Raw genomic sequence first — 18534 nt, 5'->3', positions numbered from 1 at the left:
ATTACATTTCAGTCAAGTTTAAATAAAGGCTGTTCAAATAAGCCCACAACAGTGAACAAACGAAGTGTTAATGTGAATGCTGCTAGTGGAGGAGTTCAGAATTCCGGAATTGTCAGAGAAGCCCCGGCCACATCCATTGCCACAGTTCTACCACAACCTATGACATCAGCTGTGGGGAAAGGAACAGTTGCTGTTCAGGAAAAAGCAGGTAAATGTTGCTTATACATTGTTGGAGGATTGGTTTTTTTTGTTTTTTATTTTTGGCTTGCATATAATTAGCACATTCTTCAAGAACCTAGAACTCAAATTTATTTGAGTACTTAGGTAAAATTAGTAGAAGTGAAAATCATTGAAGAAGTGAAAATAGTAACTCTGGCTATTAATTTCAAAAATGTTAAAAGGCCCTTATTGTTTAGCTGAACTTCTCTTGTGAGAAATATTATCTTAAAAATGGAAGGAGGCTAACTCAGAAATTATTCATCCTTAATACTACTACAGACTGAATGGCTTTTCATTGTGTCTTCAGATTAACCAGTAGAAAATATGAAACTTTGACACTGTCTTATGATTTGATCTCCTCATTAAATAAAAATAAATGAGAATATTGCAATTTTTAATGATTTCTTCTTCTCTGATGTAATTGATGAAACAGTTCTGAAACAGGATTCATTTAGACTTTATTGATGTGTTATATGATAAGCTTTCTCATACTTATTGTAGAAAATATTTCTTGCTCACAATAAAGAAAATATTCTGTAAATTCCTGAAAACCTTTTCATTTTTATTTTAAGAAGTTATGCTATACTGTCAGCGTGCAACAAATACTTTAAAAAGTCTACATTGTATACTAGTATGTTTCCAAAATATTGTGCTCAGTAGAAATACATATATCCATGTCTTTTAAATTTTTCAGGATAAATACTTGGGCAAAAATAATTATTGCTGTTTTCTTTAGCATGATTTTGCTATTTCCAAGTAGAAGCAAAACTTTAATTTGTTGATCTTGATAGTGTGGAGTAGTATTTTAAAGTAAGTATATTCACTGTAAATTTCCTGTGAATATCTGTATCATCCTTATATAAGAGCCATTATATGTTAGAAAAATAATTAGGTTCTTATTTAGGAACTCCTGGAGACAAAGACAATTGATATCTACTTAAGGAAGAAATTATTTTTGAAATATAACTTTGAGTAATGTCTGCCAACATGTTGAATTAACAATATTATGAAAATTATCTTTTTTCAAAATTTTCAAAAATTAAAGATTCTCTTATTCACTGTAAACTCTCTGAAGTCTCTCCATTATTCATTTAGTTTTATAATAAGGCTCTTGTTTAATAAAGACAGCATTAATTTGCAAATCAAAGACTTGGATCTTTCAGGGCCATGGATTAACGATAACTCTTGGTAGATTCCCAACATTTCTGGCAAAGTGAGTGCTCTGCCCCCAGAAAGTTAACAATGTTTGTGTATTAATTGTATTTTGAAATTATTGTCATCTTACAGAAAAGTTTTAAGAATAGTACAGACAACTCCTGAGCATTACGCTTTGGCAGATGCACTTTACAAATTTTGCCACATTTGCTTCATCATTCTCTTTCTCTTCCTCTCTCTGTCTCTCATTCTCTCTCTCTCTCTCACAAACACACATTTTTCTTTGCCTCTGAAACATTGAGAATAGTAGACTCAGTCTCAGATCTGTCACTTCTGGCCAGGATGCCTTTAGGCAATTTTCTTAACCTTTCTGGGTCTCATTTTTTTCCTGCACACATTTAAGATGACATTTAACATTTAGGGTTATTGTGAAAATCAGAGAAAATATATTGGAAGTACCTGGCACATGGCAGGCACTCAGTACAGTATGGTGTTGATACTATCATTGTGGTCATCATGATCATCACTAGTATTATTTTAAGCTTTGTATAAAATTAAAGTTCAGAAAAAAATTCCATTGCTTCTGTTGAAGTTGTCCTGATTTAGTTATTTCAAATAACTTCTCTAAATTTGTTATTGGTACTTAGTTTTAGAAGGAAATCATCATTTAAGAAGAAAAGAATAAGACTTTAGCACTGTTTTCAAATGATACCAAACTTCTGTTTCCTAAAGTTTCAGAGGCTGGAGTTATGCCTTCAAACATGTTAAGGACCTAGAAAAAAGTAGAGGAAATTTCTTCTTTAAAACAACTGGACTCTTGTTATAGACACTCTTCAACAATAGTACAAATGATTTGGTAATATTTTAACTTTATAGCAGGTATTATTAGAAAAGTTTATTTTATTAGCCAGTCTTGGGCATTTTTGGATATGCAGGCTGTTCTTTGTTTTCATCTCAGACTTTTCAGTTTTTCATTTGGGCCTGAGATGCCAAATAAAGCACTTTTTAAAATATAATACAGTAATGTGCTACCAATCCTGATGGCAGACTTTAATCAAAATTTTTGAACCTCTAAAACTTTGTCCTTACTCCAGTAATGAAACAGAAGCTACTGAGCCTGCTGAGCTCCTCTTAAAAGGTCCCTACCCTAAAGCCATGCGTTTATACACTGCCAGAAAAAATAAACTGCTGCCGTCTCTTTATTGTTGTCTACCATACTATTCTTTATGAGTTTGGTGTTCTGGTTTGCTTCCTCTTTGAAACTACGGAGGTTAGTGAAGTCATTTGAGATCTGTAATGCTGAGGGCAATGTTAAGCCCCCACTGTTAGTGAAAGAAAAGACAGAAAACCCTTCACTGCAAGTCAGGGAAGAAAAGTAACATTAATTGAATCCTGCTGTATGTTAGGCATCGCTCTATATGCCTTACAGACTAAAAAAAAAAATCATATTTTTAGATGATCATGAGTCAGTCAATAGCAAAAGTAAGTTGTGTTCAGTGTACTTTAAGAGAGAAGCAAAGTATATAAATTATTTTAGAAACATTCCAACAAAATGGCTAAAATAAGGTATTGCTGTATGAACAGTTAAGCTGTTTTCTTTTGAGGAACCTTTTGTTCCATGAAAATCCTGGTTAACTTTAGCTCTTGTCATATTCTGTTTTATTGTTCCATGAAAATCCTGGTTAACTTTAGTTCTTGTCATATTCTGTTTTATTCTCCTTATGCTCATAGTTGTCATATTACCAACTATATGAGTGATACATTAATTTTTACAACCTAGCTTATGATAAAATTTATTTAGATGTAATAACATTGATTTTTATGTCTAATTCCTATAAGGTTTGCCTCGAAGCATAAACACAGACATGTTATCTAAGGAAACAGACAGTGGAAAAAATCAGGATTTCTCCAGCTTTGATGATACTGGGAAAAGTAGTTTAGGTGACATGTTCTCACCTATCAGAGACGGTAAGTCTGTTCAGAGGATCCTGTTCTCTTGCTGGTAGTCAGTATTTTTGTTTTGGCTAAAAGATGTGAATAATAGCTTCAGTCCAATTCTATTCATGGATCAGTTTGCTACTTTTCTCCATCCCTGGGGTGGTATCTTTTGCTTTGCCCTGATATTTCAAATGTTATCATTGTAAAATATATGCTGGTAATTTTCACATGGGAATTATGCAAATAGTTCTCAAGTTAGCATTTTAATTTCCACAAAAGTTTCTTGAAGGAAGTTTTTACCTTCATAGGCAATCTGTCCCTTGTATCTACTTCTAAATTAATGTTCCTAAAATTTTAGATGTTTTGATATGCAAAAAAGTCTTCCTAATTTAAAAAATTGTGTGTGTATAGGTGTACACCTCCCCCCACCCCATAAAAAAGTTGCCATAATAAAAAGCAAATTTTGCCAGCTTGATAAATAGAAGCATTATTTGTTATTCTTCATAGTGTGTGAACTAAGTACATTGTTTAGGTGTGTCTTTTTGGTACTAACATCCATAATATTTTTCTTAGTGGAATGGAATTACCTCATTGCTAACAGCAATATTAATAACATGGATACATTTCTAGAGGGTAATTTGACAGAGTTAATATATTCATACTTTTTGGCCTTGTAATTCCATTTCTACAAATTTATCTCAGAAAATACTCAGAGAAGCCCACAAAGATTTGTGTATTTATTATTATAAGTGTATCATGTCAACAGCAGGATCTCAAAGTTGTTTCATGCACTCATTATCTTACACAATTTAATTTTTTACTTTAAAATTGTCTCTTTTCCAAATTTTCTACAATTTTATAGTCAGAAGGAATAAATACATACGTGGTGGTACAGAATTATTGAGTATCTTCTGCCTTACCCTGGCCTGCAAATTTCTATTTAAATTGCTAAGTCAAACTGAAAGAGGAAGGATTCTTTTCTTTCAGGATGAAGAGAAGTCAGACTACATCAGACTACATAGTAAAGGGTAAACAGAGGACGGATATAGGTGGAGAGAAAAGTGACTAGTGCTGGAGTTGAGAAAGGTTTCTGGGATTAGTGCTGAATTGGGAGTTTTGGCCAGTGAGACTCCTCTGGAGCAACTTTTGCATTGAAGAGTGTACAAAGGGGCTTTCTGGAAGTGTTTGAGTTATAAATTAAATTCTCTTTAATAGTTTTTAAGACAAATGAATAAATTACTTTTTTCTTTAATTACTTTTGCTATGTTTAAAAATGTTATTAGCATTTGAGTCATATGCCCTCCAGATTCATTGTGGTTCCAAAGTATTGATAAGGAAGCTAATAACTTCTAAAAGTGTGCATGTACATGCTGTGCAATTACTGGATACATGTACACACATGCACATAGATGATATTTCTCCTGATGTAATTGTGTGTTTATTGGCCATTTGAATTTCTGGTGAATTTGTTAATGACTTTGGCTTATTTTTTATTAACCTGTTAAAGTTGAATTTTACAATTTTTGTTATGGACTGGCAAATGAATATTACAGGATTAAAATAATCTTATACATATTTTACCATAGAAATAAACACTAATAAAACTTTGTTCTACTTTGCAAAATATTTTTGTATTATTTCAATTGATCCTCAAAGCAATTTTGTGAGATTATCTGGACGTTATCCCCATTTTATAGATGCAGAAACTGAAACTTAATTGCATTTGAGACTTGTCCAAGGTCACAAAGCTATTAAGTGGTATAGGCAGAACTGGATTATAGCTCTCCATAACCTACCCCCTACCCCAGGGCTTGTTACACTATACCTTGCTGCCTTATTAAATGACGTACTATAGAATTATCTGTTCATATTTGCTGCTAAAGTGTGAATGAAGCTAAAATAATGTAAAAGAGAAATTTAAATCAGTACTCTCCCACCTTTAACCTCACTCATATTTAGCTTTTTAAGATTGTTAGTCTCTGAACTCTTTGGGAAATGAATAAGAAGCCTAAATTGATATGGTTTCTTTTTCACTAGTTTTAAAATTTGATTTTCTAATTTGTTATAGATGCTGTAGTTAACAAGGGAGGTGATGAGTCCATAGGCAAAGGAGATGGTAAGAACTACTTAGAAGTATTTTCATGAAAATGAAAAGTGATATTGTATTATCTATGCTGTGTAACAAATCTCTCCAACACTTTGAGGCTTAAAAAAACAAACATTTATCATCTCATAATTTCTGTGTATTAAGAACTGAGCATGACTTGGCTGAGTACCTTTGCCTTCAAGTCTATCTTCCTGCTTCAATCAGGATGTCAACCAGAGCTTCATTCAACTTAAGGCTTAACTGGGCAGGGAACTGTTTCCAAGCCCATTCCTATGGCTGTTGGCTAGAGATAGCAGTTCCATGCCAATAAGCTTCTCTATATATGGGGCAGCCAACAACATGGCAGCTGGCTTACCTCAGAGCTGGTGAGCAAGAGAATTCGAGAGGGCATCCAAAATGGAAGCCTTCTCTTAAGATTATGTTAATAACCTTAATCTTGGAAGTGACATCTCACCACTTTTTCATATTACTTTTGTTAGAAGCAAGTTGCTAGGTCCAAGCCACGTTCAAAGGGAGGAGATTACCCAAGGATAGCAACGCCAAAGGCAGGGGTCATTAGAAGCCATCTCAGAAATTGCCTTCCAAGATACATACGACAGATATATACCAAATTAACAATTTTCAGTTATCAAAAACTAATACTGACTAAAACATTGTGTTTTGCTGTTTTCAAAGTATTTTCACAAATAATATCTTCGAAGCCTTGCTACTCTGGGAGATGGATATCATCATTTACATTTGCAGATCGGGAAATAGTCACAGAAAGTGTAAGACTTTTGCCCAAGAATACACATCAATTGCGGGGTATATCTGAGAAACAAACCAGTCTTAAGAATGCAGATCCATATCTTCTCCCATGTTAATCTGCCTATCATATTAAATGCTTTTCTTCAGTGTCCAAGATTGGAGGACACCATGTGCACATGCAGTTTTTCCCTCTTTTCTCAGGCTTTGACTTTCTACCACAGTTGAACTCAGTGTTTCCTCCAAGAAAAAATCCAGTAACTTCAAGTACTTCCGTATTGCATTCTAGTCCTCTTCATGTCTTTATGGGATCTCCAGGGAAAGAGGAAAATGAAAATCATGATCTGACAGCTGAGTCTAAGAAAATATATATGGGAAAACAGGAATCTAAAGACTCCTTCAAACAGGTATTTGCCTGAAAATGATACTGAACTCACTGTATGTGTTTATCAGTAGAAAGTGGGTGGCTGCCAGTGTATGTATCCTAATTATTAACAGTGCTATACACTTATTCATAAGTCTTGATGTCAGTTTTTAATAACTACAGAATACTTTGAAATCTCGCTTTGGATATGTTGAAGGTTGCAGCAGATGGAAAGTTGCACTATTTTTCTAAGATGAGATATTTGATATATCTTGATAAAGTGTGCAAGAACACTTTATCCCTGAATCCTTTTAAAGTGTATTTCATTGCAGTATACAACATCAAGTTGGTGGTTAAATCATTAGAGCAAACTGATGGTGCTAAGAATGGAATTTATCATTGTTACTTTCTGCTAAAATGTATATATGATATAGAATTTGATTTCTTATGTAAGTGTTCAAAGTGATCAAAAATTACCAGGAAGGCCAAGCCAGTTGGGTATACAATATGTCTGTATTTTCGTATTTATTGTTGAGAATGATATTAAAAAGATACCATGTAAGAAGTACAAAAACATCTTTTGATTTATTTTACAAATATTATTGACTAGTTACCACATGCATGGTGTTTTTGTTTTTGTTTTTGTTTTGCCAGTTATCTCTATTTTAAATGATACTCAACAGCAGGTGCTCAGTAAATGAGCTTTTCCTTATCATGTTATTGTTGAGATTGTTTTTGATTAGTAAATGTTACTTTATTTTGCCTCTAGTTCTCATTTTTTTTTTTCTTCTTCTACATCTCTTCCTATTTTCCTTCATTTCCCTGAATCTACATACTGGGACAAAAGAGAGAAGTAGGCAAAAATTATATGGGTAATATGAGTAAAACAAAATATTGTATATTAAAGTCATTATTTATTTTAAATATAAAGTTAGCAAAGCTGGTCACGTCTGGTGCTGAAAGTGGAAATCTAAATACCTCTCCATCATCTAACCAAACAAGAAATTCTGAGAAATTTGAAAAGCCAGAGAATGAAATTGAAGCCCAGTTGATATGTGAACCCCCAATCAATGGATCCTCAACTCCTAGTAAGTACATGAAACTTCCTGATGTTTGAAAGTGTTTGATTGAAAAATCATCCCAATTATTTAACTTGTGAAGGAGAAATAGAGTAATCATAGACTAAAAATGTTCAAAGAGTTTAAAGTTTATGGACACTACTGTTGTGTGAGTGTTTAACTAAAGACAATGAAATGGATATGAATCGTTAAATTCAGGTACGTTGATTTGCTCTTTTGGTGTGAATTAGATTTTCAGTGTAATATGTATCTTTAATATGGTAGAGATAGAATTATTATGTAGGACCCTTTGAAAAGGGGTGGTTAACTACCTGAAAATGTGTTTCTCTCTTTCATATTAAAGTCTTATCCTTAGCGTTTGTGCTACAGACCCATACAAACTTCATCACATTTAAAGGAATATTTGGTTTAACTCTAAGAGTTATCTACACAAAGCAACTCTTTGTTTAGAATCAACTCCTATATAAATATCTATATTTTACTTGAAGGTTTCTGTGGATATATATTGCATTAGCTTAAACTCTAAGGCTTTTCCTGTAGCAGTACTTTACTCCTATTTTCCTTCTGTTTGTTTTTAATAGTCTTGGTTTATCTAGTTTGTGGTGCAGCTTGTCACATTCATCTTTTATAAGAGGAAATGGTTCGTAGATTCTTCAAGATTAATCCCTCTGTCATGTGGTATTACATTAGACAGCTGGCAGTTTATATATATAGATAAATGACTATTAGAAATAATGTTATAGAAAGTTTCTAAGATTTGTATTCCAGACAGTGAATTTTTCTAAATGTCACAGGAACACTCTTCTTTGCCAGTTTTTCAAGTTTCCACATGCCAAATCTTATTTAGAAATGTTTGATGTCTCTCAGTCCAAGTCGACTATTAATATTTTCTTCATTCTTTATTTTAGATCCAAAGATAGCAACTTCTGTCACTGCTGGAGTTGCCAGTTCACTCTCAGAAAAAATAGCCGACACCATTGGAAATAACCGGCAAAATGCACCATTGACTTCCATTCAAATTCGTTTTATTCAGAACATGATACAGGAAACGCTGGATGACTTTAGGTAGTAATTGAGAAACTACTCCTTCTATCTAGGCCTTACTTGTTTTTTTTAGATGTAAAACCAGAACTATAGATAATGTTGTTGGTTACTATTGTCTAGGTTCTGGTAACCCTAAAGCCATAGAAAAGATGATGAGTTTTGTTGATCTTTTCGTACTGCATTTATTGATTATGAGCCAGGAAAAGGCACATTTACCTAGGGCAATTATTAGGTAACTCAGCAGGGCAGTCTAGCAGGCCGAATGCCATTGTGAACTTTTCTTATTATTAAAATGTGGACAAGTTCTGGTAAGCTTAAATTGGGTTCTTACCTGCAGTGTGTTCATAGATCTATTAGGTATGCTGTGTGCAACAATGTAGTAGAAAAAGATATTTTAAAGCGCAGTTCTGAATATTTTCAAGTAGAATGCATCAGAATGTAATACTTAATCTAAAAAAAAAAATTCTTTCTCAGACTTATCCTTGTCTTTCTCATCCTTCAAATTGTGAACATTGTAAGAATGTGTTCTACAATGCTGCTTGCTTTTATCATCTCAATATTTTTGGAAGTTATCTTCAATTATTAAAATCATTGGTGCCTTTTTTCCTTTCTAACCTATAGTTAATGTTGTAGCTCAGATTTGGATTACCGTAAGCAAGAATGTTGGAGAAAATGTGCAGTTTTTGTTGGTGCATGCTTCCTTTGAATGTTTAAAAATACTTTTAAAATATATTTTTAAATGTTGAAAAATACTTTTTAAAGAAAAATTATAATTTTGGCATTTACCCTGCCTAGTATATGTACCAGATACTAAGGATACAAAAAATGAATGATCTGCCCACAAAGGCCTTATGATGTAGTTGGGCTAGGTGCAGTGTGTTCTGCTATGTGTGTTTCTCTTAATGTGAATTAATTCATTTGGGATCAGTAAAATAGAACAGTCTTGACAATATGATGAGGAAATTTTGTTTGTTCATGTAATAGCAGCCAAAATAAAGTACACCTGAACACAGCTGAATGCAGCAAACCCTGTCAGCATCCATCTCTTTTTATTCACTTCCTCTTGGCTCGGCTGTGTGCTGTTAGAAGTGCTTATTTTGTGATTATTTGCCATCTTTGGGCATTTTGCTCTTGCCTCTGTAACTTGATAGCTGCAATCCTTCTATCCTCTTCCATTAAGTGACCATCACTTCTTCACAGTAAGGGTATTATTCAATAATTATCTATTAGATTTTTACTATGTCTTTTTAACTATGTTAGTATTTTTATTAGGACTTAATTGTTTTTGTTGTGCTCTGGTGACAAAGTTGCGTAGGTTTTTGAGTGCTTTGCCCTAATCCTTTTTCCCTAAGTTCTGTTATTTTTAATACACAGTGTTAAAGAATATACTTTTTTTCAGAAGTGCATAAATATTTATAGCATAATAGTAGAACTGTCTGGATACAGCTTACTATAGTACAATGTGAGCAAAGTGATGTTGAAATCACAGAAAGGGAGCAGTTCTTCTGCGGGGGCAGTTTTAGAAAGGTACACTGAAGAGATTTTATTTTATACTGACGTGTGTGGGAACAGCTTGAGCAGAGACATGATCATATATTCTAGGAATGTTTGCAGAGAGAAGGCACCGTGGTAAGAGACGAGGCCTGAGGGACAGTTGTGAAGATCTTAACACACAGGTCATGGAGAGCCATCAGAGTTTATAAGCACAGGAGTAATGGGTGCTGTCTATTTATTACCCATTTATTCAACAAGCATTTGGGTGTCAGTTCACCACTGGCTTCAGATGATTTGAGGACAGTGGGCTCAGGGCCTTTCCTTCAGCAGACCCAGGGATCTGAGTGCTGGAGCAACTCTGAAATCACTATGCATTACTGCTCCGCTGCCAGCTTTTGGGGTGGCTGGAGCTTGTTTTTCACTCTCTAACCTGTTCCTGGCTTTCTGTGCCTCAGGAGAAGTGTGTCTGTCCCACTTCCAGCCCTGCAGAGCTGCCGCAGCATGTTTGGTGAAGGCCTACAGTCAGTGCCTCTTGGTTCTGCTGGCCTGTGCTGCATGTCTGCACCTAGGGGTGGTGGGTAGGGACTTCTCTCAGCTTTTCTGCCCTTTGACCATAGGCAGTCTCTGCTTGGGACTCAGTGAAGACCCAGAGTGGCTCAGAGGATTTCCGTAAATTCACTTGTTTTGCCATTTGCCTAAGTGTTCATCAGACTAGGTGTTCATTTACACCTATCACAGGCAGGACAGAGAGGGTATTGAGGGCCTCTTAGCCATCCTCCCGTGGCTGCCATCTACTCTGTGAGAGCCTGGAGTGCCTTAGAGGGGTTACTCTCAGTTCTTCTCTGCCACCCTAAGGCTTCACCAGGCTCTGTGCATCTGTATCTTCGGGAGTCTCCCTCAGTCCTCCTGTTACACTTGTCCCTACTTTTTTTTACATGAGCGCTGAATGAAGGCTTGTGGGAAAAAGTTGGTGAGTAAATTCAGACTATCTTTGTGGCTGGGACCCCTTGGAATTCTAAACTATCAAGCAGTATTTACTTGGCTTTTAAAAATCTTATTAAAATTTCAGCTAGTTCTTTTTACTCTGTCAAGGGCATGAAGATGGGTCTCTTTTTCTCCTAGTCATGGGTCTCTTTTCTCCTAGGAGGAACTCCTCATTTTCTGGATTTTAGTTCATTTAGATTTCTTTCCATTCTCAGCTCTCAGCCGAATTTAAAATAATATGATTTTATAGGTTATCAGGTTTGTTTTTGTTGTTAGAGTTGAGAAATTATACTTTTGCACCAATCTAATATATCCTAAGTGGAAATCTGTGCTTCTGTTTCTGTTGTCTATTAAGAAGATTTAAGTTTCTTTTGGCAAGCAGATCCCTTTGATCCTTTGGTTACTAGGTTTCAGGTTTTCTTAATACTAGTTTGTTTCCAGTTTGCCTTTATTCCTAGTGTGTCGTCTTTTCTAGGACATCAGCTGAATGTCTGGAGTATTCACTGCCTTTTTACCTTGGTGGGTCCCAAACTTCAGCCTCTATTTTGCCAGCATCACAAGACTTCCAGAATACTTTCTCTGCTCTTTAGTTGCTTGTTTTATGGTTGGTTTCCTGCCATCTAACCCAGTGTGAGCATTGCTTAGAAGTCAACAGATGTCTCGAGGGGAAATTGCACAGTTTCAGGCTTACTTTTCTGCAGGCCTCCCCTCTTCAAGACCGTGGCTCTTACAGCCTTGGCTACCTTGGTAGGCCCAAACTCTTAATACTCCCCCACCCAGCGAGACTATCTCAACCTCCAGGCCACTGCTTCAGCTCAGTTTCTTCTCCACACTGTGGAATCAGCACATACTCTAGAAGGAAAAACAGAGGTAAATGAAGGGCTTACCTAGTAGTCTTGTCTTTGCAAGATCATGGCCCTTCAAGTCCTGGCTACCTTGGTGGTTCCCTGATACAGTGTTCTTGTTTGTTTTCAATACAGTTTTTACTATAACTGAAAGTAGAAGAGGAAATGTTTAAAAATACCCTCATAGTTACAACAGAAAAACAATAAGTTACTTGGGAATAAATCTACCAAAGGTAGTGAAGATTTTTATAGAAAAACATTAAAAAAATTTTTTGTTCAAAAGCGTTAAATAAATGGAGAGATTTAATAAAGATATTAGTTCACCTAAATAGGTTAGTAGATTGAATGCAATTCCAATTAAAATCCCAGCTGGGATTTGGAAGAACATGATGAAGTGATTCCAAAATATGTATGGAAGGAAAAAAATCTAGGAATAACTAAGACATTTCAGAGAAGAATAAGGTTGAAGGGGACTTATTTGTCAGATGAATACACTTAATTATTAAAGTATAATTAAGATATATAGCATGGCACAGGGAGGACATACTGGCCAAAGGAATGAAATAAGCTAGAAAGAAACCTATGCATATATGGAAATAATAGAGAGGTAGCATTGCAGATTTATGTGCAAAAAATGGAATAATCAGTAAGTTGTGACATTTGTTTTTTCCTGTAAAAAAATAAGTATAGATTCCATGCTATTAAGAAAAATCAGTTCCATGTAGATTAAAAGTTGACATTATAAAAGTTTATAACTTCATGGTAGGAAATCGTTAAAAATAAAATAATGCACTGCCTATAAAAATGGCATTGGTAAATTTGACTGCATTATTAGGATAGTATATTTGAGCACATTAATAAGAACTATTTATCACACGATATCACAGAGTGAAGGGATAAAAAGATATCTGCAGTTCTCATATAAATAACAAAGGATCAGATTATGCAAAGAATGCTTATAAATGAATAAGAAAAAGATATGAAAAAGCATTTAAAGGAAGAGGAATGGTATGTAAACACGGGAAAGATATTCAACTTCATAATTAATCAGAGAACTAAAAATGCAATGAGATACCGTGTCACACCCAGTAAATGGGAAAATATAAAAAATCTGGTAATACTAAGTCTTGATGATGATATAGAGCAAGAAGAACTCTATTATACTGGTGACGTCCATTGATAACTACCTTTGGAAAACAATTTGCATGATTCTGTAAAACTGAGTATACACTTGAGTTACACTTGGTTATATCATCAATGGACATTGGCACATATGGGTTGGGAGATAATACATGATTGTTTATAACAACATTGGAATAGTAAAAACTTGAAAACAATCAGAATATTAACAGGAAAATAGATAAACCAGTACAAACCAATGATTTACAGATACATAAAACATGAATCTTCAAAACAATATTGAATTATTTCTTAAATATAAGCTATATGGTACCCTTTTTTGTAATGCTTAAATGCTCAAAAACATGCACAATGAAAACATTGACTACAGATTATATGTTACACAAATGTATTAAAAAAGCAAAAGCATTTCTTTGTCCAATAAAATTCAGGAGAGTAATGACTTCTTTCTTGGGCTTTTTCCCAAGAGTTAAGTGATAGAATCAGACAGGAACACACAGAAAGCTTCTATGATTTGGTAACATTCTAGTTCATAAGTTGTGTGGTGGGTGACTATTTCTTTTGTTATTATACTTCAGAATTTTTACAGATTTTTTTGTAGGCATGAATTAATTGCATTTTATTGAGTAAGCCATGCTATATCCACCCAAATTGCCACTTTGTACTGAAAGTATATTTTTTAATAGCTAAACTGATAATAATAAAATGATCTTTCTAACCTAGTGAATTTTCTGTATTTCATTGTAAAATAAGTTTGTATCTCAATGACAATTTCTATATAAAGGAAGATAGTATTGGAGAGTTCAGGAGGTAAACAGCCTGGGTTTACATCCTAGCTTCATCATTTACTGGTTGCGTGACTTTTAACAAGTTATAACTACTCTGGTTAAGTTATTTCTTTTGTAAAATGGAGGTAATAATTGCACCTACTTGTGAAGATATTTTAAACGAGTTCTTACATTTAAAGTAAAAGAAACAGTGCCTAGCACATATTAAATAAATGCTCAGTGCATTGGTATTTTTATTATTATAGTAATTATTAACATTCAATAATTTGGCAAATGAAAAAGTTTAGTGAGTTTCTTGAATGACCTAGAATTGGTTAAACTATTGTAATTCTAAAAAGTATTTTACATTCTTCCTAGAGAAGCATGCCATAGGGACATTGTGAATTTGCAAGTGGAGATGATTAAACAGTTTCATATGCAACTGGTATGTATGGCAAATTTTATTTTAATATTTTAAATGAAAGTAGAGTTGTGTGAATTTTTAAAAATTCATTAAAGGTAATATATTTTAGTTTTATTTACTTTCTAAGATAAATAGGGAGTTTTATAAATTAAATAAGTAAAATAGATTTTAACTGGTCACCTCCTTTTTAACCTCTGAGATACTGAAGATTTCTTTTTTCCATGGCTTTCTTCCTGATAAGTAAGCAAAAAGCATCTTAAATGTGCAAATATAAATTTTCCAAATATATTAATTTCATCAACAATCTTCCATTTATATTAACAAACTAATAAGTTGTTAAGTACAAGAAATATCATTCACCTAGTTAATTGAACATGAGAGAAATGATAGCTGAAAGTATATTAAACATAGCCTGCCAAATAAATGTGAAATGTCAATAATTTAAAAATCATTTTCCTGTTTTTCCAGAATGAAATGCATTCTTTGCTGGAAAGATACTCAGTGAATGAAGGTTTAGTGGCTGAAATTGAAAGACTACGAGAAGAAAACAAAAGACTACGGGCCCACTTTTGAAATTTCAGTGAATACCTTAATATTCTGTAATTTAGGAAGTTTCTGGCAACACAGAACTACATAGAATCAGTATTGTTTCATGGCCTCCAGGTAAAAAATGTTTTTCAAGTAAAAGTAAAAGGGTGATGGGATTTTATACCAACAACTGTTTCATCTTAAAAATATGTATATTTTTATATTAAAAATTGTACAGTATGTCATCTACCCAATAGGAAAGTCAACAGGATCTTTATTTTTTGAAAGCTTTAGCCATCCACTAAGTGCCCTTTTTCATAAGAAGAAAATTGTGCATTAAAATTGGTTATGTTTGTTTTTTAGTCATCTTTTTTTTTTAACATGTATTTTTGATTGACAAATGGCCTTTCCAATTTTTGGAGCTAGTTGAGATTTAAAGAGTTTGATATGCCTTCTATTTTTATGGAGAAAGTAATTTTAAAATGGCAATTGGTGTTTCTAAGCCGTTGACTAATAAAACATAGGGTTGGCTAGTAATTATTTTGTTAACTTGATGAAGTCAAGTATGACTATTATTTATTGTATATTTGATAAGACAATTTTTGGAATTTTGAATTGCACAAATTACATGATATCTTTTGCATTTATGTTACTATATTGTACTTCTGACAAATCTTTATTCCTGGGTGGTATTTTTAAGATATCTTTACCTATAAAAAATGTTTAAGGTTCATAGGACTCGACAAGAGCTATCTATCTGCTGATTTTCTCATTCGTAACATGCAACATTGTACTGTAAAATTTCAATCAACATGACAACTTATAATGATTGGAGATTTCATATTAGATACTAAATATTATAGTATTATTGCTATTTTGTTTTTCCAAGTAAGAAGTTTGGATTATTTTATTTTGTGGTCTTTATCATTAACTTTAATTCTTTCTGTACTGTGTATAATATTTTTATATTGTTGGCCTTAACATAAAATTATTTAGAAGGGTTGTCAAAATAAGTTATACCTCTTTGGCAATAGATAGATGTATACATCTACCTAGTGTGATCTACAATTTTAGGTTAAGTGAAGCTTGGGAGGGCTACTGACTTGTTTACCTTCTTGTCTCTTGTCCCAAAGATTTAAACTATGTACCTTTGTATAGCAATTCTGCCCCATTTTGACTTCTGAGATGAAAGTATTTACTAAAATTTAAAAAAAAAATAAAAAACTTTAGCTCACTAACTTTATGGATTTCCGAAGTGATGGAAATTTTTAAGGATATATTTAATAAGCATAAACTTACTAATAATTACTTCCAAAAATAAAAACAGGAATATTACTTTTACCCAGTGTGATTTATAGAATACATTTGTACTGAAGCATATGGGGATGTTAATGTGATCTTTTCCTGACAGATTATGAAAGCATTATGACTTGTAACAAGTTTCCTTGTATATCACTAACAGGTTTAGAAGACATAAATATTAGTGCGTTTTGCCTACATGATGTATTTAAATCTATTAATAGTTTCCTGTTGCTTTTTAAAAAAAAAAATAAATGCACATAATGTATATTAAAAGAGGTGGGATGAAATAACTTTAGTAATTATGTGTACAGATGAAACATTTTTGTCATGGAATTTAAAAGCTAAGTAAGTATAAAAAATAAAATGTTATATGCAAAAAATAGGAAAAATGAAATTGAAATTTCATTGTTGGCCAAAATGATATGAGAGATTTACCTTCCCACCTGAAATTAAAAAAGAAAATATGTGAAACAGTTGTCAGATAATGATCCTTGAGAGAAACAAATGAGACCTAAGAAACTCAATGAACCCCAAACACAAGAAATAAAAAGAAAACTATGCCAAGGCACATCATTATCAAATTCCTTAAAGCCAGCAACAAGGGAGAATTTTTTTTAAGTAGCTAGAGGAAAAACACATAGAAGGACAGAGAGAAGAATGTCAGACACTGGAGCAACATCTTCAAAGTTCTGAAAGAAAAGCTCAATTTAGAATACCTTTACAAGGAAATTATACCAAATAGAAATCTGCAGCTATACAAAGGAATGAAGAACACTAAAAGTGGTAAATATGTGAGTAAATATAAAAGTTATTTTCTATTTTAAATTTATTTAAAAGACAATAGATTATTTAAAGCAAAATAGTAATAATAATAGGGTGTTGTGCGGTTAACATACGTAAAGTGAAATAAATGACAATACCAAGATTGGGATGATGGAAACGAAAGTATACTGCTCTAAAGTTCTTATACTGACCGTGAAGCAGTATAATACTCCCTGAGAGTAAACTGGTAAGAATGTGTATTGTAAGACCTAAAGCAACCACAAAAAGAAAATCAGTGAATAAATAACTAGTAAGCCAGTAAAGGTGATAAAATGAAGTCATAAAAATCCAAAAGAGGAACAGTCAATGGGACAGATAGAAAATAAACACTAAGAGAGTAGATTTAAATAGCTGTATCAATTAAATGTAAATTGTCGGTTATCCTTTTTTAAAATCAATTGAGTCTTGCTTTTTTTTTTTTTTTTTTTGAGACGGAGTCTCGCTCTGTCGCCCAGGCTGGAGTGCAGTGGCGCAATCTCGGCTCACTGCAAGCTCCGCCTCCCGGGTTCACGCCATTCTCCTGCCTCAGCCTCTCCCAGTAGCTGGGACTACAGGCGCCCGCCACCATGCCCGGCTAATTTTTTGTATTTTTAGTAGAGACGGGGTTTCACTGTGGTCTCGATCTCCTGACCTCGTGATCCGCCCGCCTCGGCCTCCCAAAGTGCTGGGATTACAAGCGTGAGCCACCGCGCCCGGCCGAGTCTTGCTTTTTTTAATCCACCTGTTTTGAATACAAGAAACCCACTTTATACTGAACAGAATGCAAATGAAAACAAAATATCAAAATTTGTAGGAATCAGCTAGAGCAGTACTTACAGGGGAATTCATAGCATTAAATGTATATATTAAAAAAGGAAAGATCTCAAGTCAGTGATGTCAGCTTCCTCACCTTTTTCTTTTTCTTTTTTTTTCTTTTAAGGAGACAGGAATTTCACTCTGTTGCCTAGGTTGAAGTGATCGTATCATAGCTAACTTTAGCCTTGAACTCCTGGGTTCAAGTGATCCTTCCACCTCAGCCTCCCAAGAAGCTGGGACTATAGGCACATGACAGTATGCCCAGCGCAGCATCCACCTTAAGAAGTTACAAAAGGCCGGGCACAGCACGGTGGCTCACGCCTGTAATCCCAGCACTTTGGGAGGCCGAGGCGGGCGGATCACGAAGTCAGGAGATCAAGACCATCCTGGCTAACACGGTGAAACCCCATCTCTACTAAAAATACAAAAAAAAAAAAAAGCCGGGCATGGTGGTGGGTGCCTGTAGTCCTAGCTACTGGGAAGGCTGAGGCGGGAGAATGGCGTGAACCCAGGAGGTGGAGTTTGCAGTGAGCCGAGATCGCGCCACTGCACTCTAGCCTGGGTGACAAAGCAAGACTCCGTCTCAAAGAAAAAAAAAGAAGTTACAAAAATAATAGCAGATGAACTTCAAAATAAAAAAAAAGAATAAAGAGATCAATGCAAGATAAAAAATCAGTTGAGGAAATCAGTGCAATTTTTTTTTTTTTTAATTTTTGTAGAGGCAGCGTTTCACTATGTTGCCCAGGCTGGTCTCAAACCTGGCCTCGTGATCCTCCCACCTCA

General features: G+C 34.1%; 1 protein-coding gene across 1 annotated transcript in view; it reads left to right on the top strand.

Moving 5' to 3' along the window:
- The window catches only part of NEDD1 (NEDD1 gamma-tubulin ring complex targeting factor), a 45678-nt gene extending 29279 nt beyond the window's left edge, over positions 1 to 16399 (top strand). The window contains exons 9-16 of the mRNA XM_003259693.4: positions 13 to 208; positions 3214 to 3342; positions 5381 to 5428; positions 6368 to 6570; positions 7459 to 7615; positions 8515 to 8671; positions 14259 to 14325; positions 14773 to 16399. Of these exons, the coding sequence (XP_003259741.1) occupies positions 13 to 208; positions 3214 to 3342; positions 5381 to 5428; positions 6368 to 6570; positions 7459 to 7615; positions 8515 to 8671; positions 14259 to 14325; positions 14773 to 14877 (1062 nt within the window). The 3' untranslated portion in view covers positions 14878 to 16399. The remainder of the gene's footprint in view (positions 1 to 12; positions 209 to 3213; positions 3343 to 5380; positions 5429 to 6367; positions 6571 to 7458; positions 7616 to 8514; positions 8672 to 14258; positions 14326 to 14772) is intronic.
- The last annotated feature ends 2135 nt before the right edge of the window (positions 16400 to 18534 follow it).

This window comes from Nomascus leucogenys, chromosome 10, assembly GCF_006542625.1.
Source record: "Nomascus leucogenys isolate Asia chromosome 10, Asia_NLE_v1, whole genome shotgun sequence".
Classification (NCBI taxonomy): domain Eukaryota; kingdom Metazoa; phylum Chordata; class Mammalia; order Primates; family Hylobatidae; genus Nomascus; species Nomascus leucogenys.
Note: the sequence above shows the minus strand (reverse complement) of the source record. Positions and strands in the feature narration are given on the sequence as shown.